General features: G+C 28.9%; 2 protein-coding genes across 2 annotated transcripts; one reads left to right on the top strand and one right to left on the bottom strand.

Annotated features, from left to right (window-relative positions):
* The first annotated feature begins 9,625 nt into the window (after positions 1-9,625).
* Positions 9,626-11,216, top strand: LOC114924269 (zinc finger BED domain-containing protein RICESLEEPER 2-like). The gene is made up of 2 exons (XM_072198693.1): positions 9,626-9,806; positions 10,381-11,216. The coding sequence occupies exons 1-2, from the start codon at positions 9,626-9,628 to the stop codon at positions 11,214-11,216; spliced, it is 1,017 nt and encodes a 338-aa protein (XP_072054794.1).
* Positions 11,217-13,504: 2,288 nt separating this feature from the next.
* Positions 13,505-16,893, bottom strand: LOC112702485 (glycerol-3-phosphate acyltransferase 5). Its single transcript, XM_025753536.3, has 2 exons — positions 16,211-16,893; positions 13,505-14,627 (listed from the first exon to the last, which is right to left on the bottom strand). Exons 1-2 carry the CDS (start codon positions 16,751-16,753, stop codon positions 13,707-13,709), a joined length of 1,464 nt encoding a protein of 487 aa, XP_025609321.1. The 5' UTR covers positions 16,754-16,893; the 3' UTR covers positions 13,505-13,706.
* Between the last annotated feature and the right edge of the window lie 8,381 nt (positions 16,894-25,274).

Below are 25,274 nucleotides of genomic sequence, written 5' to 3'. Positions count from 1 at the left end.
CATGAAGGAAGTTTTGAGACAAAAGAAGATGGAGAAGTAGTATATGTTAGAGACCAAATTGAACATTTGTTTAGACTAGAGGAAGATACATTGGACGTATTCTCAATAAGAAATTACTACAAGATTCTAGGATATGACAACTTGAAGGAGTGCTGGAGGCTAGCTCCTGGGATGCCCTTGAAGACTGGATTGAGAGCACTCTCACATAACAAAGAGCTGTTGAAGATGTGCTTTCATGCAAAGAATAATGAAGGTGTAGTGCATGTGTACCTTGAGTATGGAAATTTTGAACATGAAGGTGATGAGGTTCCACAATTGGTCCCTATAACCTCCAATCCAAAAACTCTTGTATCTGACACCATCGCAAATCCATCTTCATGTATCCCAAACACACCCCTTGAACAAAATACTATCACATTCCCTGAAACAAACTTTGCACCCCCAGACCAGCCGAACTCTGCATCTCCAACTCAGCCCAACTTTGAACCTCAAACCCAACCCACCTCAAATCATCTAGTACAGCCCACCTCTGAACCTCTAGCCCAACCCAAGTCAAAGCATTCAGCCCAAACTAACTCTTCACCTGCAGCCCAGTCCACCTCAGATCCTACACCCCAGTCCACCACCTCCACACCTCCATCCCAACCTAAATCAATGCCTCTTTTCAGGCCATGTTCTTTTAAACCAAAAACCAATAAATCTGAGAAGTCTATTCCAACTACTACTACAAAGAAGTCCGCAACAAGTGTCAAAAAGAATTCAAAGTCTACTCCAAGGGAAGGTGCTGTCAAGAAGGTAACAATACCACCACCAAAATAAGTAACACGATTAGCTTCAAGATTTGCATCCAAAGGGCAGAAGGCTATTGGTTAGGTCCTTATAGTAACATTAAGCAGTAACAGTGTCACTCGTATGAGAGTGCAGAAGATGAGCTCTATAGGCCTAGACCCAAGACTTTTGATAATTCAAGTGATGATGACTCTGATTCTGAGGTTGCTGCAGCAAGAACCAGAGAGTTGAAAATAAAAAAGAATAAGGCAAAAGGTAAGATATGTCTCGAAGACTTGTGTGAAGAAGATGAGCTGATAGTTCAGAATTCTGATGAGGAAGTTGATTTGGGTCAAGTGATAGAAAAAGTCAGTGAGGTCCAGCCACCATATGACGCCTTTGATGCATACCATGATGATTTCGATGAAAATGATTGATGAAAATCTGAGGAAATAAAAACCCCACCTAATTCGGACAAAGAATCTAATGCGGATGATGACGATGCTTTTCCAATATTCATGGAGGGAGCAAGATTTGGAGAGTAAAAGTTGGAGGTTGGGATGAAATTCAATAGCAAATATGATTTTATTGAGGCAGTGAGGGAGTTCACCATACAAGAGGGGAGACAAATCAATTTCAGAAGGAATGAGAATTATAGGGTGAAAATGTTTGTAAGTACAAGAAAGAGGATTGTAAGTGTGTTGCATATGCCTCTATGGATCATGAAGAGACTTGCTGGCAGATGAAAACATTCAACAATGACCACATATGTGCAAGAAAGACTAAAAATAGGGCAGCAAACAGGAAGTGGCTAACCTCAAAGCTGGTAAAAAAAATAAGAAAATACCCTAACCTCAAGTATGGAGAAACGTATGATTACTTCAAGGGGAAGTGTGATCTTGACTTGAATAAGTCCTCTCTGACTAGAGCCTTAAGTGATGCAAGGAACATTGTATATGGGGATGCGACAGCACAATACACACTTCTCAGAGACTATACAGAGACACTACTGAAAAGTAACCCTGGATCAACTATTAAAATAGGAGTGAAGCTGCAACTTGAAGGAGAACCAACTTTCAAAAAAAATACATATGCCTCGATGGATGCAAAAAGGAGTTAAGGCTGGGTGTCAGTCTCTAATTGGGCTAGATGGAGCCTTTTTGAAGACACACTTTGAAGGACAAATACTAACCGTAGTTGGACAAGACGCCAACAACCACATATATGTCATCGCTTGGGCCATTGTAGAGGTCGAGAACAAAGACAATTGGCGATGGTTTTTGGAGCTTCAGTTGGATGATCTCGGTGATGTAGCCTGTAACAGCTGATGCTTCATGTCGGACATGCAAAAGGTAACATTTAAGCCTTAAAAAAATTTGACTGCAACTTGGGGAGACTATGTTGGGACATAATTTAAATTTAAGGGATCAGATAGAGTCATAAGTGTTAATTTGTAGGGCTTAATTGGGACTCGGTAACATTAATTGCTAACTGTACTGCATATTATGGCAGGAATTAATTTCAACAGTCTGTGAATTGATGCCTGAAGTGCACTATAGATTTTGTGTGTGGCACCTGTGGAAGAATTTTAACAAGCAATGGCAAGAGCAAGAGTTAAGAACCATGTTATGAAAATGTGCAAGAGAGACAACTAGGCATGACTTTGACTAGAAGATGAAGAAGGTAAAGAGAAAGAATGAGGATGCCTAGGACTACTTGAACAAATGGCCGAAGGAAAGTTACACCAAGGCATACTTTAGCCATGCTCCGAAACTGGATAATATTTGTAATAATGCGTGCGAGGTCTTCAACGCAAGGATAAAGGAGTATAGGGCAAAGCCTATACTTACTCTACTAGAGGAAGTACGCATGTTTGTGATGAGAACAATTAAAAAAAATAAAGTGAAGCTGCAACACCACATTGGCAGGTTGCCTCCTATTCAGAGGAGCAGATTAGAGAAGATAAGAAAGGAGTCACAAAAATCATGTCTGGTGTGGTGTGGTGATGATGGCTATCATAGATTTAGATTCATGGGTGGCCAACAAACATGGCTGTTGACTTGGAAAAGTAAATATGCACATGCAGATTCTGGCAGATCACAAGTATAAGATTATTTTTTTTATGATTTGGTAGTAGTTATAAAATGTTTTAGATATACATTTGAGGTCTCATTGTCAACTTTTGTAGAAATCGTAACTTTGATTGAAATAAATATGTTAGGCATACAATTTAGTTTGGAGCAAATTATGCTCTGATTGAATATATTCTGTTTGTGACTGAACATCTTCTTTGATTGGATCTAATATGGATTAAAGGCATGCCATGTGTCTAACATGTGCTACAATAGCTAGACACAATGGGAATCCTGAAAGGTAACTTTTTTATCAAAGACCAAGAAGGAGAATGAAAGGTAACATCTTTGTCAATTCTTGAAAGAACTCAAGATGTCTGATTCATATTCATCAAATATTGATTGGTGTGTGCATGTTGAAGATTGCAAAATCTATAGCTTGAAGAGCCATGATTGTCATGCCTATTAGAATGATTGCTACCACTTGCAATTCGTGAGCTTTTACCTAAAGAAGTTTGTGAATCGTTGATACATCTAAGTATTTTTTTTGGAGAGTTTTATTCCAAGGAAATGAAGGTTGATCCGTTGATGTTCTAGACAAACTTGAAACTCAGATTGTAATAACACTTTGTAAATTGGAGACGATTTTTTTCTGATTTTTTTTATATGATGGTTCATCTAACCGTTCATCTTACACATGAAGCTAAGTTAGTCGGACCAGTTCAATATCGTTGGATGTACTCTGTTGAGTGGTTAGCCTTTTTTATTTAATAATGACTTAGAATCTACCTTATACTATTTATTAGATAGGTTTCTAACCTCCCTTGAACATTCAATTTTAGATATTTGTGCTTACTAAAGAGTTAAGTGGAAATAAAGCACATCCTGAGGGTTCAATATTTGAAGGTTATATCTCTAAAGAAGTAATGACCCTTATGGCAAGATATTTGGATGAAACTTCTAAAATTTTTTACCATGGTGAGAATGAATTTATGCAAAGCATATCTATTTCCAAAGTACTTGACCAGTTTAGTTGTAAAGGAGCATACAAGGAACTAAGCATTTTAGAGCATAGAGAAGCTCAATTCTATGTACTGAATAATTGTAAAGAAGTTTAACTATGGATTGATGAACATATGGCATATTTAATAAAAAAAATTCAAAAAATTTGTAGAAAAGGCACAAGGATCAATTTATGAAATGGTTTGAAAGAAAGGTAAATGAATAAACTTTGATAATTGTAGAATTGAAAAGTCTCTTGATAGTATTTAATTTTAATCTGTATTCCTTAATGTAGATTTCATATCTACACAAAGTAGGGAGTGCACGAGTTAATAATCAACTACTTTCTCTAGCAAGAGGTCCTGATTATCGTGCACATTTCTACAAAACATGTGCTATCAACAGTTTTACATTTCGTAGCAAAAATCATGAAGCATCTTTGAAAGACTCAAAATTGTAGAGTAGTTGTAAAGGGAGATGAATTGACTGGTGGTGTGGTTTATTATGGCATGTTGACTGATATTATTGAGTTAGATTATGTGAAAAAATATAAAGTGATCTTATTTAAGTGTGATTAGTTTGATGTTCTTCCAATAGGACGAAATCAAAGTATAGGATATTGTAAATATGAGTATGAATTCGTAAATGTAGATGTTACATATGTTAGATATAAGGATGAGCCTTTCATTTTAGCATGTCAAGCTGAACAAGTATACTATGTAAAGACAATTAAAAGGCCTAATTGTTGTACTGTGGTACGAGTAGAGCCTCGCAATACATATGATGTGCCTGAACAATATATCATGCAAGAAAAAGCATACCAATAACAAGCTGAAACGGAAAATTTTAATCAAGTATCATCCTCAGGTGATGTCAATTTGTTGATGGAATTAGGTAGAGGTGACATAGAGGGATCAAGTGTGGACGTGCCTATCTCTATAGAAGAAGAAAAAGATAGTTCAAATGATATTGATTGACTTTTTAGTAGTTTTATTTTGAGGTTCACAAGATATTTACAATTGCTAAGTTATTCACTTTTTGCATATGATGGTAATTGAGTTTAAAGTAGTTAAACTTTAGGAATTCACATCATATTTGCAATTGTTAAATTATTCACTCTTTTCTCCATTTGTTTAATATTTTTGAAAAGTATAATATATTTTAATTATGTCCACTTTTATTGATGTGCTTTCTTTGGTATAATTGTGTATTAAATTATGTAGATATTTTATTATTTCAATTATTTAATGTTATGACTGTAAGTTTTATTGTACATTGCGTAACATAATGGAACCACGAAGGATTCGTCAAACAAGGGCTACTGCATCTAGTGCTAGAACACCAGCCCCTTTCTCCAGCCCCGACAGCCCCTGCTCCAGCCTCAACAGCCTCCATTTCGTCATCGACAGTCCTTATTTCAACACCAGCGAATGCCTCTATTTCATCACATATTGTTATAAAAGGGGACCTTCGCGTATGATTGCAACAAATAAGGTGTTGAAAACAAAGACAAATGAAAACTTAGAACTGTCAATCTCTTTGGACAATTTAGCACCTAATGACATCCATGCTGATCTTTTTGCATCTGAAGTGGGTATTGTTACAAGACAAAATGCTCTTTAGGATGTAGAGAAATAGAGCCAAGATGGAGATGATGTCAAACAAAAAATATGCATTATTTTTGTAATACATATTTACATTTTCAGCTATTATTTATTTTAAATCTTTATTTGTGCTAACTAACTTTGACCAATCTTATGTAGAAAAAGTTTGATATACTAGATACGCAAGTAATCCACAAAATGATTTTAACTAAGGCTAATATTTGTTATTGAAGTTGGCACTCAAAATTGTGTAAACACTATGAGTTATATCAAATTAATCAGGAGCGCCTTCAAAATCAACCGAACAATGTTCTTCCAAAGACATGAAAGAATTTGGTGTGCTACTTTGGAAGTTCTTCTTTTCAGGTTTGAATTTTTCATTGTAACAACTATTGAGGTGTTCTTATGTTGTTTTGCTATTTTAGGTCAATGATATAATTATAACTTAACTCCTTTTGTGAGTTTGGTATTCTATAGAAAAAAGTTTAAGAAACAAAGATAATAGAAAGTATCACGTTGTACCATATATTGCTAGTCGAAGAACATTTCAAGTTGTTAAACGTAATCAGGTAAATTGTCTTGAAGTCTTTAATTTGGTGTTATATTTTTTGCTATGTCAAATTTGTACTTAACTACATGTGATATTTTTAACTTTAAAAAAATTACAGCACCATCCTAGCTAGATTTGTGGCAAATTACTAATCAAAAGAATAATGAAAAATGTATCAATAAAAAAGCTAAACAAATTGATGTAACATTACTAACCTTTTCCTTTTACTTTTGTATGGAAGTTAAATTCTATCTGTGTTTTCAAATCACAAATTGTATTGTGCAGGATGATATTAGCTGTATGCTCAATGAATCCTACTATTTTAAAAATTCTATCACTCCAAATCAAGTTTTTTTACTTGTGAGAGGTGAGAAAAGTGGTGCAAGTTATAGCATAAAGGTTTCAAAATTTAAGTTAAGGATTCAAGCACAACATGAAGAGGCAATGCAAGATCATGATGAACTAACAAAGGAAATAGATGTGCTCAAAGAAAAATTTGAAGAGCGACGAACACGCCGGCAACAGAAAGAATTAGCTCGAGTAAAAGCTCAATTGGAAGCTCAACAAGCCGTTGTGAACTCTTTCATAGTGTGCTTTGACAATGAAAGAAACTAGACAATTAAAGATACCCCTAAAATTGCTTATAGTTTTAATACATATTCATAGATGATTCATATATTATTAGTATAGTTTAATTGTATATGGATCTATTTATTACATTTTATTTGTCATGGTTGAGAAATGACAAATGTTCTATTATTTAATTTGATAAATTTGATTATGTTTTGGCTGAGAAATAAGTAATTAATTGGTTATTTTTTATGAACCGTAGACAGTGAAAATATCCAAGTTTTAGGGGAGGTTCTGTGTAAAAATTTTGGATAAAAATTAATGGGAAAAATTATAATTGGTGTTATATCTTGTTTCTAATTTTTTGTTTTGGTTTTTTCTCATTTACAGGAGTACTAAAATGGTGACAACATGCGGACTCAAGAATATTTTGATTTATAGAGACACTAATCTATGTTAGACTTTTAACTTTTAGTTAAACTTGTGTAAGAAATATAACTTTTAGAACTAATCAATGTAGACATTACTAATGTTATTTTGTTTTAAAACTATTTTAGTTAAATGAAGTATATTTGAATTATCTATGTTTTTACATATTATATAAATGTTGACTTGCTCAGTAAAATAGCTAATATATCAGTTAATTAAAAAAATAATTTGGTAAATTATGCATGTAATTTGTATTAAAAAAATTTGTTATAAAATAAATATTGTGCTTTTGTAGCTAAAGAGAGAAAAATGTTACAAAATCAAGTTATATTTTATAACAAAATTTTATGATAGGAAAAAATATATCGTCACCAAAAATATTTTGAAGATCAAAATTTGTTATCACTTTTGTAACGAATTTCGATTTTTGTATCAAAAAAATTTGTTACAAAATATTATTTTGAATTGTAACAGTTTCATTTTTTGTTACAAAATTTTTTTGTAATAGGACATATTACAACGACCTTTTTTGTTACAAATTTCTTTTGTTTCAAAATTTTGTTTTTTGTAAAAAAAATTTTTTACAAATATTATTTTTTTGTAGTGATATTTGATAGTGTAAAGTTTTGATTTGAAATTTGAGAATTTGAAGTTGGAGATTATTGTATATTTGGAGTTTAAAAAATTTTTTGTAAGTAATTAAAAAATTAGTTGAATTTGTTTGGATTTATTTTTTTAAATAAAAAATAATATCAATAAAATTTTGATTCGGTAAATTTAATTTGAAAGAAGATAAAAAAATAAAAAAATTATGAAAATAAAAATATATATAAATAATATATATAGAATAATAAAATATTAATTTATTAATAATAATAATAATAATAACATAACAACGGTCATATATTTGTATTAATATATATGTTATAATATATATATACAATGGTTATATATATATATATATATACATATATATATATACACATATATATATATATATATAGTGCGTTGTTTTGGTGGCCAATTTTGTTTTATGGCTGTAGTGGTTATAAGTGATTAACAAATTATATTAGAACACGTGAAAGATAGAATGTTTGCTGATCATAGTTTTGACCGACATAGTAAATTTTTTTCTTTTTTTTTTGTCTTAACTTCTTAACATCTACGAAATAATATACTAACAAAAAAATGGGGTCGAAACAAGGAAAAATATGGTCTAATCGTATAATTCTTCTTCTTGGATTTATCCTGACTACCGGATTTGGTTTGCCACTATAAATAATAGCCTTATCAAGTCGGTGAGAGATGTCTTTTTCTACCTGGAATTACATGAAATCGAATGCGATCTTTGTTTCGACGGGACTGCTTGCTACAGTTCTAGCAATCGGTATCCATGGCCACCGTCACCTATCTGTCTCTGCGCCTCTTCCTTGATGAGATTGATTCCTCTGTTCCCTGCGATAATTGGAGGTTCTGTTTTCATTTATCCAATACTAAGGCTGCACATGGATCGGATAATATCCGCATACCCGCGGTAATTATCCGTAACCGATCGAATTTTGTGGATATTATCCGATCCGCATAGTCATCGGATCGGATCGCATATTTGGAAGTGATACCCACGGATCCGATCTGCAGATCCAATAAATCCGCACATCATATAAATAGCTAATATTATTCTAACCTAACCCTAAATTCCAATTGTTATCTTACGGCGCTCCTCACCTCTCTCACACTCTCATTCACTGGACTCTGCACTCTCCTCTCAGTCTCAGACTCTCACTCATACTCTCAGACTCTCCTCACCTCTCTCAGACTCTCACTGATACTCTCAGACTCTCCTCACCTCTCTCAGGCTCTCCATCTCCTCTCTGACTGGCTCTACCTCGTTGTAGTACACATTGACGCGCTCTTGCTACAGATCGGTGTTTTCAACGTACCTACCAGTTGGATCTATGTCGTGCTCCTCGCACACGACCTCCCAGAACTTGGAACTGATCTGGTTCCCGCATTGCTCTCCTTGAACGTGAAGGATCTCTCTCATTCTTCTTCTTCCCCGCAAAGATCTAGTTCGGTGGTTCCCACTATATATAGCGCACATGCAAAGCTGTAAATCCCTCAAACCCTAATCTGTTTTCGCTGCTAAAATCTAAATCATATTCTTCATTCTCTGGCTCTTTGCATATTTTCGCTAAAATTTTTATCTGTTCAGGTATTTTTCGTATTTGTGATATTTTTGTGTGTTGAATTTTTTCTACTTTATTATGTTTTCAGATTGTTGAAATTTTCAAAAGAAAAATTAAATCCGTACCTAAATTTTGAGGCATATATTGTTCTCTAACCAGTTACATGAAGCTATGTTTGAATGATAAAAATCTTGTAGTTAGAACCCTAATTTATAGTTCATAGATTGCCCAATGATGCACAACATAGATTGTTGAGCGGCTACTCGTATTCCTTCATAATCTGATCTGTAAATTAATATAGTGATATATGGTTTATATGGTTTAATTGTTTGAAAATTAAGATGGTTTATTTAATTGCAGTCATATGGCACTGAGGGTTTGTTGTCTGTAAACTGATATAGTGATATGGTTTATTTATTTGTAGGATTGTGTTGAAAAATTAGAATGGCTGATAAACAAGCGCTTACTAACAATGCAAGTGGGTCTAAAGTTGGGAGCATTCCTACGCCACCAAGTTTCGCTGGATCTACACCAGAAGAATCAACAAGGGGAGGAGAAACAAATACCAATCCAGCTTCAAGTGATGCTCATTCTTTGGAGACAGCAGCACAATCTAGCCAGTTAGGTAAAAAAAAAGTCTAATAGACCCCCTTCTATTGTTTGAGATCACTTCAAAAAAAATGATGAGAAAACTAAGGCTCAATGTAAACATTGTTTGAAATGGTTACAATGTCATAGTTGTAGGGATGGGACCTCTAACCTAAAAAAATATATTAGAACTTGTGCGAAGAATCTGGAAAATCATGTTGATAAAAAACAGAAAAATCTTGTGTTCACAAATTCTAATTTAGAGGAACCACCAACACTAAAGGCAGTAGATAATTGATGAGCTTGCATTTAGGTTTGTGAAAAATACTGGTTTTAGGGGCTTTTGTGGTGAAATGCAACCTCAATTTAAGATTTCAAGTCGTATGATAGTTGCTAGGGATTGTATGCAGTTGTATATAGAGAAAAAAACCAAACTTAAGTCTCTTTTGGAGTTGAATCATCAGATGGTGTCTTTAACTACTGATACTTGGACGTCTGTTCAAAACATGAACTATATGTGTGTAACACTCATTATATTGATGATGGGTGGACATTGAATAAGAAGATCCTGTCTTTTAATTTGATTGCTGATCATACTAGTGTTACCATAGGAAAAGCTTTAGAGAAATATTTAAAAGATTGGGGTATTCAAAAACTTTGTACTGTAACTGTGGATAATGCTAGTGCAAACTTTATTGCTGTGAATATTTTGGTTAAAATCATGCGAGAATGGAATGGTTGTACTATGTTGGGTGGGAAATTCGTTCATTTGAGATGTGCTGCCCATATCTTAAATTTGATTGTTTGTGATGGTTTGAAAGATCTACAGTCATCTATTGCTAGGATTAGAACTTCTTGTAAGTTTGTGAAGTTATCTCCGTTTAAGTTAGCAACCTTTAGGAGGTGTGCACATGAGGCAAACATTACGAGTCGACAAATGATTATTCTTGATGTGCCGACGAGGTGGAATTCTACTTATATGATGTTGGAAGTGGCCGAAAAATTTGAAAAGGCATTTACTCGTCTTTCTAGGGAAGATGCTCATTTTGAAAGATACATTGAAGATGATAGGGGGCCTCCTTGTGATGAAGATTGGAGTACAGCTCGTATCTTTATACGTTTTTTACAAATTTTATATCATGCAACGCTTTCATTCTCTAGTTCTTTGAATATCACTTCAAATACTTTTTTCCATGTATTGTGTAAGATTTTATGCACTTTGAATAAATGGACTATGAGTGATGATTTAGTGTTGAATGGAATGGCATCAACGATGAAGGCTAAATTTGATAAGTATTGGGATGATTCTGATCATTCTTATACTTCTACTCTTTTGACTTCAGCAAACAAACCATCTTTGAACTATCTATTACTTGTTGCTGTTTTTCTTGATCCGCGGTATAAATTGAAATATGTTCAGTTTACTTTGTCTGAGATATATGGTTAAGGTGAGAAATCTTCAAGGATCTTTAGAAAATTGAAGGATATCATTGCTAAATTATTTGAGCAATATAGCATATAGAATCCGCGACCCCCTGAAGACACTCAAGATGTTAGTATTTTTTCGGATACTACTACAAATCCTGGTGTAGAGATGAGTGAGAATGATAGTATTACAGTTGAAAATCCTATGACCAAGTGGAAGCAAACTCAGAGGATAAAATTAAGTGAGTTGAAGAAAAATGAAATGGATAGGTATTTGGAAGATAAAGTGGCAGAAAATTTTAGTGGATTTGATATATTGAGGTGGTGGAGAGGAAAGAATTCGAGGTATCGTGTTCTCTCTTGCATGGCTAGAGATATATTAGCCATTCTTGTTTCCACTGTAGCATCTGAGTCAGTTTTTAGTACGGGAGGTTGTGTCCTTGACCCTTATTGTAGTTGTTTGAGTCCCACCACTATATAGGCGTTAATTTGCACTCAAAATTGGTTGAAGCCTGCTAAGATATTGGTTGACCTTGATGAAGGAGATGCCACTGTTGATTCAAGTATATAATGAATTGGTTCATTTATATTTTATTAATTATTATTCATTTTTTGTCTTTTATTTTAGAGCATTGACATACCATGACATATTTTGTTATTGTTGAATTGAATAGAATTTTCTGGAGTTACTAGTGTTGGAGATCCTGAGGTTCAAAGTGGAATGCAATCTCATCAACCATCTTAGGTATTCAATAGTGCTTGTATTGGTATATAATAATTTATTATTCTAACATGTTTTACTAATTTTTCTCACTTGTTATTTCTTAACAGGAATGAATGCTTGCTGATATAGTGTCAATTGAAATACTGGAAGAGATATGTCAATTGGAACTTGTTGAGTTGCTGTTTTAGTGTTTTTAGTATGCTGAAATTACTGTTTTAGTATGATTTAGTGTTGTTGTTTTAGTGTTTTTAGTATGCTGAGATTGCTGTTTTAGTATGATTTAGTGTTCTGAATTGCTGAGTTGCTGTTTTAGTATGTTAAAATAATGATTTAGTGTGTTGTTTCACCAAGTGTTGTCATGAATTTTATGATATTTTATTTTTAATTTTTAATTTTTGAGTTACTGTTTTATTTTTAATTTTTAATTGCTGAGTTGCTGTTTTATTTTTAATTTTTAATTTTATGATATTTATGGACATCTTTTGCAAAAACAGCAAAAAACAGGGCCTTGAAACAATTTTTTGATTACATGGATATATCCGATATCCGATCCGACCTAAAAAAATGCAGATATGGTATCTGATCCGATCCGATAGGAGCAGTGCGGATCAGATAGAATTTTAGCCTATATCCAATCCAATTCGATCCGATTCGATCCGTGTGCAGCCCTACCCAATACCCAATTTTTCTTCTTTTTCTTGCTGTCGTCGCCTCCATCATCTTGTACCACACCACCATTGCTCTGTTAGCTCTTTTCACTTTCCGTTATCTCTGACATGAAATTTATCTTATCCATGTGTTTAGGTGAAATACATTTTCTCAATTAGTCATAAGCATGATTTGAACGTAACTAAAATTTTAATAAGCTTTTTTTCATTGTCAAATGTCACTTCTTTATTTGTTAGTCAATTTATAATCACCAATAATCACCATTAACTTAGCCATCATAGACATAGTCTATATATAATATATATTATCTATATATATAATATATAATATGTAACGGTCAAAATAGTCAATTTAAATTTAGTTAGCATTTTAAATTTTATAAATAAAAATAAATAATCCAATTAAAAATTATTTTATAATATACAAAATTTAAATTTATTTTTATATAAATAAATTTAATTAATTATAATTTAATATAATAATATAAATAATATTTAATATTAATTTAATATAATTATTTATATTAATTATAATATAGTATAATTAATTATTATAATTATTAATAAATTAATTATAATTTAATTATTAAATATAATTATTTAATTAAATATCGTTTTATATAATTATTTATTATTATAATAACTTATGACGTGCTAAGTTATTATTGAACACTCACAATCTTTTTTTTAAAGAAATTTTCTCTTCTCAAAAAGTATACAGGGATTTTTCTTTTCTCTTTTCCAACGGCCGATTCCTTTTTTGTCAGAAAAAGTCAATTTGAAATGTTTGGAGACCAAACTGTTGAACTTGTTCTTACTCTTTATTTTAGAGAGAGAGTTGGGTACGTAAAAGTTTACCTATTTTATATTGTGCGTAATAAAAGTAATAACTACTACATATTATGATGAAGACATATATCATTGTTGAATTTATTTAATTAATAAAACCAAAAGAATATACAAAACAATCAACATATTACATGGAAAACCTTAAAAAAAAAACAAAAAACAAACGCACAAAATTATGGTTTTCAATACACACCATAGTCAATACATAATAAACTACAGAATAAAACAATTGAATAAATATATTTTTAATTAACTACAAGAACAATAATTTTCAATGTAAAAATGGCTTGAAAGTTCTGACCAACTTGTTCATTCGTTCAGCAAACGAAGTATAAGAAACAATACCATCATTCCCAGCCAAGATCCGATACTTGTCTTTCCTTGTAAAGTTGGTACACTCAAACCCTAACGTTGAAGCCAAAAGCCTTTGAACATAGTTAGCCACATCGTGAGGACTTTTACCTGAGGAGCAAGTAGCTTCAACCGGCAACTGGTTCAAGAAAGTGACCTCATAAACCGGCCTAGGGTTCATGAAGAAGAAAATGGGGTCCAAACCCTTCCAACCCCTAGCAGTGGTTGCATGGAAGAATCCAACCCTATAGTTCATGGCCACAGGGACTATTCTATCAGTTAACTCAGCGAATAACCCACTGAACCTTAGAAGGAAGGGTTCGCGACATGTAGTACCTTCTGGACACACAACCAAATCACCCTTTGATAATTGCTCTTTGATTTTCTCAGCATCTACGTTCCTAATTCTTGTTAACCTAACCGTTGGGATTGGAGAGAGTATCTCCGTTAACCTAGAGATGGAATAGGTGACTGCGGGGACTTGGCGGTGGAGCACGGAGGAGAGGACCACCGGGTCCATTAGGGTTCTGTGAGTGCACACGAATAGCACGCCGGAGTTGCCGTTCAACGGAGGAGGGGGTGGTGTGCCCTTCACTACCACCTTGCCTCCAAAGAGCCTTGAAACGTAGGGTATCACCCAGAAGGGTAGTGTGAAGCCCAAGGTGATGCGAATTATGGCAAGTATAATGCCTATTGGCATCCATAGAAGGATAAGTAGCGAGGTCGATGCTGTCGGCCGCTTTACTAGACGGCCGTCGTGGAAGATCACCGGCAGTGGCCGGAGCGCTTCCTGCTCCTGCTCCTGCTTCTGCCTTGTTACAAAGGGAGGAACAATTTGTTCCTGCATTTAAATTCAATTTTATGTCAGAAAATTAAAAGTTATAACTTAATTATAATAACCACCATGTTAAATCTAAAAAAAATGTTATTAAATTAATTATCGGTATAAAAATTTTGTTAAAATATAAAATAAATATTAAAAATCAATTAAATAAAATATGTATAAAAAATGTTATATGAACTATAAATATTGTTTTTGATAAGTATTGGTCAGCAATAATATTTATATTTACAGAAATTTTATATATAAAAAATATATAATTTGTACTTATATTTATCAAAATTTTATATGAATTAATATAATTTATATTTATATTTTTTAGAATTTACACACATAAATTAGTAAAATTTATTTATTAAAAGATAATTTAATATTTGTGTTGGTCAAATAATAATAAAAAATACTAAAAATTGTTAGTCTCTATAAGTTATTTAAATATGTATTTATACACAGTTATTTTTTTGTGTGGATATATAATATTTTTGAAATTATAATAATATAGTTAAATTAAAAATTTAGCTAAAGAATAATTTAAAAATATTGATTAAAGAAATTAAATAGAAACTTTACTCTTTAACATATTATTAATGCATAAAAAATTACAGATTTATATATTTTTTTGAAATTTTTTATTTGTAGTATTTTTAATTAGTATTAATTATTTTCACATTTGTTAACAGATCCTTGAATTACTTACTTTGGGCAGGTTCAAATTTATTTCAATATTTGTCTTTCATAACTGTGTCCTTAATTAATTAATATGTTGTTGAATAACAACAATATACACGAAATGTTGTGAAATATGGCAATCTCACCAAAATTGACCTTGTTTAGTATGTTTATTTTTCTCTATAGAAATTCAAAATCATATGAGCTTTTTTTTTTTTGTAACTTTTGTCTGAAAACTACAATTTTTAGGTATTTCATACAAAAATTCTCACACACGCATATATAGGGTTTTCACTTCGGTTATGTTGTATGACTTTAATCATGAAAATGATATACCGATGAAGAAATTAAAATAATTAGTCTAAAAGTAATTTAAAAATTAAATAAAAAAATTTAGTTAGTATGGATGAAATAAATAAGATCAAGTCAGATTTTATCTTTAACAAGACAGATGTATAAGATAGTTAAGAGAAAATCTAAGAAGTCAGGATTTTTATTAAAATTTTGTTGGCACTTAATTAGAAAAAAAATAAATAATTTTATATTATTATATATAATTTCATACTATTAAAAATACTAATAATAATTAATTAATAATTATAAATTATAAAATTTGTTGGCCTCCTAGCACTCACTAATAGTTAATTATACTGAATTTGATGCGCAATATGTTATATTTTTTTTAAATATCATTACTTTTTTTAATTTTAACATAAATTTTGTGAGATATTATTGGTGAAAACTCAGGTGCAGTCGATTTCACATGAAGTTGATAGTTGAGAGATATGAGATGAAAATTTAGTCAAATCAGTCAAATCATTTCACGGCTCTTAGTTATTAACTTTATATGAAGTGGACTATACCTGAGTTTTCACCAATATTATTTAATTTGATATTAATTATTGAATATTTACCTTGCAAAGTTGCATGAAGGAATGATGGCTACTCCTTGCCATACCCAAAGTAGGTGCACCTTGTTGGCCAAAAATGTCAGCAACCCTTTGAGATATGCTATCATCAACAACAGAGCCCGTGGCATAACCAAACCTGTTGAAACACAACTCTGTCCCAACCACCTCGTCGGCGCGCAAATGCTCCTTCACGAACCTCTCCACCATTATCCTCGGCATCTTCGTTGCCACCACCCTTTTGTCGTAGGAACTAAACAACCTCCACGCCTTCATATGAAGGTCATCCATGTAGAACTTTGGCAACACCGCCCTTGCCACGGATTCGATCTCTGACTTGGGTACCCCAGCTAAGGACACAAAGATCATTATTTTAAGACCTGTGTCCTTCATGCCAAGAATGTCCGTTAACCTAATCAGAGGCCATAGGATCAACAACAAGGCGAATCGGAACAAACCGGATGCTTCGAATGCTACTAACATGAAGTATGAGAATGTGTCCGAGTCCTTCAGAAGCGTGCCTTCTAGTTCGGATACAACAGATTCCATGATTCGATTTTTGGAATTTTTGATGATTTTTTTTTTCTTGTTAAGGTTTTGTTTTTTGTTTTTTGGGTTCTTGTTGAATGGAAAATTGTTGTGTTTTGTACTTGTAAGATTGGGGAATATATGTTAGCTAGGGGGTCGAATATTGTTTATATTATTTGAAAAATTATTATTGAAAAGTCTTTAATATGCTTTGGACTATGCATGAGGCAGTTTATCAGTTTTACAACTAACTCTAGTCGCCACATCATATACTACTCCACTTGTCATTTCTCTCTCTCTCTCATTTATTTATTTATTGGTAAATGTAATTAATTTAGTTTAATTTCCTTAGGAATGGAATTAAGTGATATTATTAATTATATATTGTATCTTTTAATTTATTATATTTGGACTTTTTACTTTTATCTCATTAAATATTTACATAAAAATACTTTTATATGAAAATGATAATTAAGAAGTGTCAAATATATCGATATAGTTGACCTTAAAATATAGTTTCAAGTTTTCTCCATAGATGAATAAGAAAAAATTTACGATTTTCTTCGTATTCATTATTTAGCGTCAAATGTGTATTTTAATTTTACTTTCTCATTTTTTAAGATTTAAAAATTGAATGTTAATTGTAACTTAGAGAATCTCACTTTCTGTTTGTTATGTTACGAATTTTAAGAATAGTTATGTTAGGTGTGTATTAAAATTAGTCATTTGTATAAAATATATTAAAATATAAAATATATATTAAAAATAAATTTAATTATATATATATTTATATATAAATATATGATGATTAATTTTTATATATAAATAATATTTTTATTTTAAAAAATATTATTTATACAAAAAAATATTTAATTTAGTCTCTAAAGTTATATTTAACCCTTAATTTAGTCCTTAAAGTTTCAATTGTTTCAATTTAGTCTTTAAATTTTTTAATTGACTCTGTGACGGAAACCACCACAGGAACTCACATGATTAAAATTTAAAAAATTTAAAGACTAAATTGAGACAATTAAAATTTTAAAGACTAAATTAATATTCGAATATAACTTCAGGACCAAATTGAATATTTTCTTTATTTATACACAAAAAAAAATCAACATTATTAATTTATGCTAATAAAATAAATAAAATTTAAAATTATACAAATATCCTAAATCAAAATTAGTTACACATCATGTCTTGAATATTTTTATATAAAGCAAATCAAATTAATTTGATTTCACTATTTATATATAAATCGAATCAATTTACTACTGATATAGTATATATATAGTAAATCAAATCAAGTAATTCGAGTTACATGTAAATAACGTAAATTAAGTCAATTTAATTTGATTTATATATAAATATTTAGAAAAGAATGTGTAATCTATTCTGATTTAAGATATTTGCATAATTTTAAACTCTATTTATTTTATTAACGTAAATTACCATATTTTTAATTTATATTTATATTTATATTTTAATTATACGAATGATATTTTTTATGTGAACATAATATAATTGAATTTAATTTAGTGGTTATCTTGTAATTTATGATCATCAATGAACAAAATTTATTTTTGGCATATATATCTATGAATTATTATTATTATTATTATTATTATTATTATTATTATTATAATAATAATAATAATAATAATAATATTACCATCTAAAATCAGGAAATTTATTAATTATATTTTTCAAAAAGTTACCAGCGTAGAAAAGAGAACTATTAGGGAGTGTGTTGGCAAAGATTGATGACTTAACTCCAACAATAACAATAATAATAAATAATAACTTAAAAAGTAATAATATTGGTAGTAAACGGCTGGTTTTGGACACCTAACTAAAATTGGCGCCTCATACATATTTGAGTATTTTGGTTACTTACTTGTTACATTACTTAAGAGTGAAGCCTACGTATCTTGTCCGATCAATGGTATTTTTGTATAAAAAAAATAAGCTAATTTAAGATATACATTACATTTCATCGTCCTAAGTATATCAATGTCTGTTCTTTCTGCATGCTACGAAATTTAACATATTACTTATAGACCAAATTTGGAAATAATTAACCATATATGTTTTTTAGGGTGGTAAAGTGCATGTGATGTGTAATATTCGAGTTAATTATATACACGGCTTTAGCCCATTTGAGGGTGCTCAAATTATTTTTAACATAAAAGTATATAATAAATAAGTAATGCGATTAGCCACACGAAATGATGGACCCAAAAAAATTTAAAAATAGAAACAAAAATATCTATATACTAAAACAAATGTTATTGCAAATTGTTAATTATACTAAAAGTAAAATAGAGATATAAAAATTAAAATAATTATCTAAAAAATAAATATAATTAAATGATTATATAAAAAAATATACATAATTTAATATATTAAAATTAATTTCTATGATTTTAAATAATTGTTCAACTACTTATTATAATTTTTAAATATTAATTACCACACATTGAATTATTAGAAAATTTATTTATTATAATATTTATGACATAAAATACTTTTTAATCTAAAATAGTTGTACAAGTAAAATTATTTAAGAGATAATAAAATTAAAAAGTATCATATAATTTTAAAATAAAAAATATTAATTAATAGATAGATATTAATTTTTCTTATTTCAATTAATTTTTAAAGAAAAAAAAGATATTGATAATTTTATTTATATTTAAAAAATTGAGTTTTAGTTTGATAATTAACTAATTAATTAATTTTAAAAATTATATTAACACTATTTATAAATTTTTTATTGAGTTAATTTATTTATTTATTTTTTTATTTTTATATTAAATTAAATTTAATAAAATAATATTGTTACATATTGAATTTAATAAAAAATTATTTTTAACAAATTTTAAAATAAAATTTTGTAAATTTTTGTGGGGACAAAAAATATAATTATATTAAAAGATATATATATATATATATATATATATATATATAATTATTACATTTTTTTATTTAGTTAGTGGGGGCAAGTGCCCCTTTCCTTGTACCTGGATCCGCTCTTCGCCACACGAACCAATTTAATTTTTTTAATGATAAAAGTATTGATAAATCAATTTTCAGATTCTTTTTCAAATCGTTGGTACCTAATAATTTATGAGAAATTCTAAATGATCAATACTTATTATGTTGAGTAAATTATAATGATCAATATCAGTAACAAAGTTGAAAGTATTGTTTTTATCCCAAGACTGAATCTAATTCCAAATAATGAAACATTGCCGGTCAGGTTTTAAAGAAGACAATTCCCAATTATCATGTCATTTGCAATGAGAATAAATAATTTTCAGAGACAAACTCTATCGAAAGTTAGAATTTACTTTCCAAGGCCAGTTTTTACCCATGGTCAATTGTATGTTGCGTTATCAAGGGTAACGAGTAAAGATGGTCTGCGAGTGCTGTTGCAAGATCATGGACACTTGGAAGATAATTGCACGATGAATATGTTATATAGAGAAGTTTTTGAGAGCCTATAATAAAAAGGTAATAACAAAATGTTTTACTAAATCTATTTATTTATTAAAATTTATTACTATCACTTAAAAAAATTTAGAAATTCTAGGAACTAATAAATAAATTCTTATTGTATATTAATAGTTTGAGAATATTAAAATTATCATTAAAATTCGTATAATTTTATTCTCTTGACAAACAATTTTATAATTACGTTAATCATATAATTTTATATACAAACATTGATACGGTATTGTTTCATGTATATATTTTGCAGGTATCAAAGGATAGCATTGAATTATTATTCAGTAGGTTTAAATTATTTATTGTTTATTACAAAACTTTCTGCATTAAAATTCTCTATTAATTTGTTCTTCATTTTGAACTGATTTTGATGTTTTCTTACTTCACAGTAAACCAACATATAAAACTTTGTTGGTAGATTTAAGTATTACTAGATTATTTATGGTCATATTGAGTATATATGCCTGATTTATTGAAAAAAGTAGATTAAATAACTATTTTATAGTTAATACGATTAATACTATATTAAGAAAAGAAAAACAACGCATACAAGTTATTTTTTTATTAATTAAATTATTATAATTAAAATAAAATTTAACATAACAACTTAAAATTATAATTTCAATATTATTACGTGCATGGCACGGGTGATTAAACTTGTTATGTTGAGTAAATTAAAGTATATTTTTTATTTTTAAGTTTTATTTTATTTTAATTTTGTTTCAAAAGTTTTTTATTTATATCAAATATATTTTTGACAGTTAAATTTTTAAAAAATTTAAGACTAATCTAACAGGGAAGGATTCACTCATGTGGGTGTCGGGACAAGCGTCTCCTCTACAATTTGGAATTTTATTGAATAGTATATAATAATAATAATATTTATTTGTCCCCACTAAATTATTAAATTTGACCCATAATAATTTTTTATTCAATTTTCGACACTTGATAGCCAATTTGAGAACTTCATATTAAATGTCCATTATAACGATCAATTTTTAAATTTAAATAAGATTGTTGTTCTTTCTTAAAAATCGATTCGACAGAATATTATCTATCCATTTGTGTTTCTTCTTTTAAAATTAGCTTTAACTTTTTTCATAATAACTACACTAATTGAATAAACTTTTTCAACTATGAATATCATCAAGAGCTAATTGTATAAAAGTTGAATTTTAAATGATTGTTTAACGACATACAAAAAAAAAGACATTTTAATTATATTGTCAAGTTTTCAAAATATGAAATATAAAAAATAAATTTTAAATTATATGTTATTATTTGAATTACTATTTTAGTATTTTAATTTGTAATTAGATATTTTGAAATCTAATCATATTTTACAATAACAAAATATAATTATAACAACAATTATACTATTTATACATAAAAAAATTATTTGTACAGAATAAATCTTAAAATATAAATTTTAAAATACAAAATATATATTAAAAATAAGTTAAATGATATATATATATATATATATATATATATATATATATCATTTAATAGATTATTTGATAGCTAATTTTTTATGTAAACGTAATTTTTATTATTATAAAAATTATTATAATGTTAAAAAATTAATTCTCAAGAGTATATTTGATACAAATCAAAAATTTTAGGACAAAATTTAAATAAAATAAAATTTAAGGACAATTTAAAATTTTTAACAAATTTTAAGAATAAAAAATACTTTATTATATTATTTATTTTTGTCTTACATTGAATTAACATTAACCAATTTTATCTTTTTATTTCTAAAAATATTACCTCTTATCATTCTCCATATATAATTTATTTCTAAATTTAAGTTATAAGACATTTTAATTACGGACTAATAATCTTTTTTGGATATTAGATTAGCATTTTTTTATTTTTAAAGATTAAATTGATACTTTCACTACTCATGAATAATAATTCAGTTGAAATAATAGAGAAAGGCATAAATGGTATTTAAAAATAAAGGTACTGCTAACATGTTTTCTAAGAATTCTTTATTTAAATAGACAAAATAAATATAATATTTATGGATACAGACATGTTATGACATTTTAATACAGTGATATATTATATCAATTTTTATATTTTAAATTTATCTAAAATTATACTGTAAAATATGATCTTATCTTGTTGGCAGCACTGCAAATTAAATGAGATGGTTATGAACACTGCCAATTAAATATATTTAAAAAATAAAAAACTTAAATGTTAGTGAAAAATTTTAAATATTTTTATTTAATAATAAATATAAAATAATTATATTAAAAATTTAAATTTTTTATATTTTTAATAATTTTTTTAATTTGTAAACTTAATGTGTTCTTAGGACACAAGACATATAAATTTTTTAAAAAAATTTCAAACTTATCTCAAAATATCTGTTTAAAATTTTTATACATATCTCATTCGCAGTGTAACGAGATATGTTTATAATTATCTCATTTTTAATGCTAACGAGATAAATAAAAAATATGAAAAACATATTTTTTCGAATTTGTCTATATCTATAAATATTATATTTATTTTATTTATAAATTAAAAAATCAGTTTTTTAAAGACACATTTTAAAAACTCTATAAATTAAAAGAACTTTTATATTTTCAATAATGCATTAAATAAATACATAAAAAAATATTATTATACTACTAAAATGAAAATGTGTGTTTCTATACACACAGCATAACTAAATTCGAAAAGTAAATGTATATGTTAATATTTTCTTCTTCTTTTGCCTAAAATTATATGTATCTTCTTGTATTGTGACTCCAACCTAATACTAGTATATTTGAGATAGAATAATTTATATTTGAAAAAAATAACAAATTATAACTATATATATCAATATGAAATTCTTTAGCTATGATGTCAATGTCATACGAATTTTCCATGCATGTAAAAGTTGTTAACGATGAACAACGAAACATTGCGCATCATGTATATATGCTTCTGTTTAATTTTGTCACGCAGCCACGACTAAGTAACCAATTACTATAAGTTATATATTGTCTTTCCCTTTTTAAACATAGGACACGCTTGACTCCCAACTTTTGTAGGTTTAATTTAATTTCATTTTAATAATTATATATGCATGAACTTCAAATATAATATGTAACAATATGCCAGCGGTTAATTAATTAACTAAAGTCAAAGTGGGTAGGAAATATGTAAATTGCTGCTCGAAATGGCTTAATGAAAATCAACACGTTTGGCTAAGGAATTTGAGCCCAATTTTTTTTAATAAAAAATTGCTTGGTAGAGGAATTGAATGTTTGTTACTTGTTAACAAGTACGGTTGCTCAACTTCCTTGATGATATTGAACCATAGTTTGTTTTCATGCGTTTATTCAACATATGAACGCACATATGTTAATTCATGTTCCTTTTGCGTATTTTTTATGGCGCTAATATGGAAAACTCTTAATCTATCAGTTAGGTGAAGTTGGTAGGAATTGAAACAATTGATGATGGCCTTCAGGACGTTTTTGTCATGGCATACATATACATGTTATTATTTTTCTTTATTTGCTAATTAAGCAACAATAATAGCGAATAAAAAAACAAAGCATGCATAATACCATTTAATTTCTATGTATATATAAGCCGCAATCCATTGTTCCCCAAGTTTTTATTTCAATTGCGTCTCTAGAGTTATTTTTATTGGCTTGCTGGCTTATGTTGTATATTAGTTTTGCTAGTGTTATTATATGTTGGTCAAAATCCCCGAGAGCTATAGCAACATATATCCATTATGCTCATCCACAGAAATCTAGAAAGCGAAATTAATTAAAGGTAATACATACAAATTATTAGTGTAAGTGTCCTACACCTTGTTCTACATTCTTGTCGGAAACTTCCCTTAGGGCTACAGCTATATATATGCTTATATATCCACCAAATCTCGAAAGCGAAATTAAAGGTAATACATACAAATTAGTGTTAAGTGTGCTACACCCTGTTCCACTAAAAGATTATTTTGTGGCAATTTTTTTTTAAAATTATAGCGGTTTTAAACTTTCACGAAAAGGATTGTGCCAATTTTAAAACCTCCAAAATTTGAGGTGCCACGAACTTATTTGTGGTGGTTTTATAAAATTTTCATGACATCATTTAGTGATGTTTTGTTATCTGTTCAGTGGAGATTTTGAACTAATTTTTATGACAGTTTTTAACTATTTTGTGGCAGTTTAAAACTTTCACAAACTAAATTTTTCAATTAGAAAAAATAGTTATTTATGTAGATTTCAAACACCCCACAAACCTGTTAATATTGAATAGTTAACTACGTTTGTAAGAATATCAACAAATTATTAGGTAATATGATAATAAATTTAAATAATAATAAAGAAACACATTATAACATTTTACAAGAATAGCATACCAAAAAGAATTTTTATACAAGAATACATTAACTAAATTTTGTTTCGAAACACATAAAATTGAATCAAGTTAGCAATGCAAAAGGAAAATAATTAATTATTTGTGTGAACAAAAAAACACTAAGCATCATGTGGTAATCATCTTTATTCAATAGAAGAGGTGCAGTTTATGTGATCATAGACGTGGCTAGCTAATTTGAGATTAACAAATACCTCATGTAACATTGTTGTTTCTAAATAAAATCAATTTATCAGATTTCAAATATATACAGTAATATCAAAGTAAAAGAGTGTCGCAAAATCAAAATTCAAAAATTAACAAATCAATTTATCAAGATTTCAATTAAGAGAATAAATAATTCATCAAACACGCACTTGAAGTGCTTGAGAATTTAAAACAATGTTATTAATTAAGAGAATAAAATTCATCAAATGTTTTATCACATAGCAAATCATTCAGAATCTGTGAATAAAAAAAACGAATAAAAAGAAAAAGAGAGATGAAGAACCAGAAACTGAGAATGACTGGAAAGAAGAATATACATAAGAGATAGAATATTGATGGAGAACACGAGCGTGATTGGCTAAGGAGATTAATCGAAGAGGCGCTTTCTCTCGATCTCAGAAGCTTAGGCGTTGCAATTAGATCTGAA

The sequence above is a fragment of the Arachis hypogaea genome, chromosome 7 (assembly GCF_003086295.3).
Source record: "Arachis hypogaea cultivar Tifrunner chromosome 7, arahy.Tifrunner.gnm2.J5K5, whole genome shotgun sequence".
Classification (NCBI taxonomy): Eukaryota; Viridiplantae; Streptophyta; class Magnoliopsida; order Fabales; family Fabaceae; genus Arachis; species Arachis hypogaea.
Note: the sequence above shows the minus strand (reverse complement) of the source record. Positions and strands in the feature narration are given on the sequence as shown.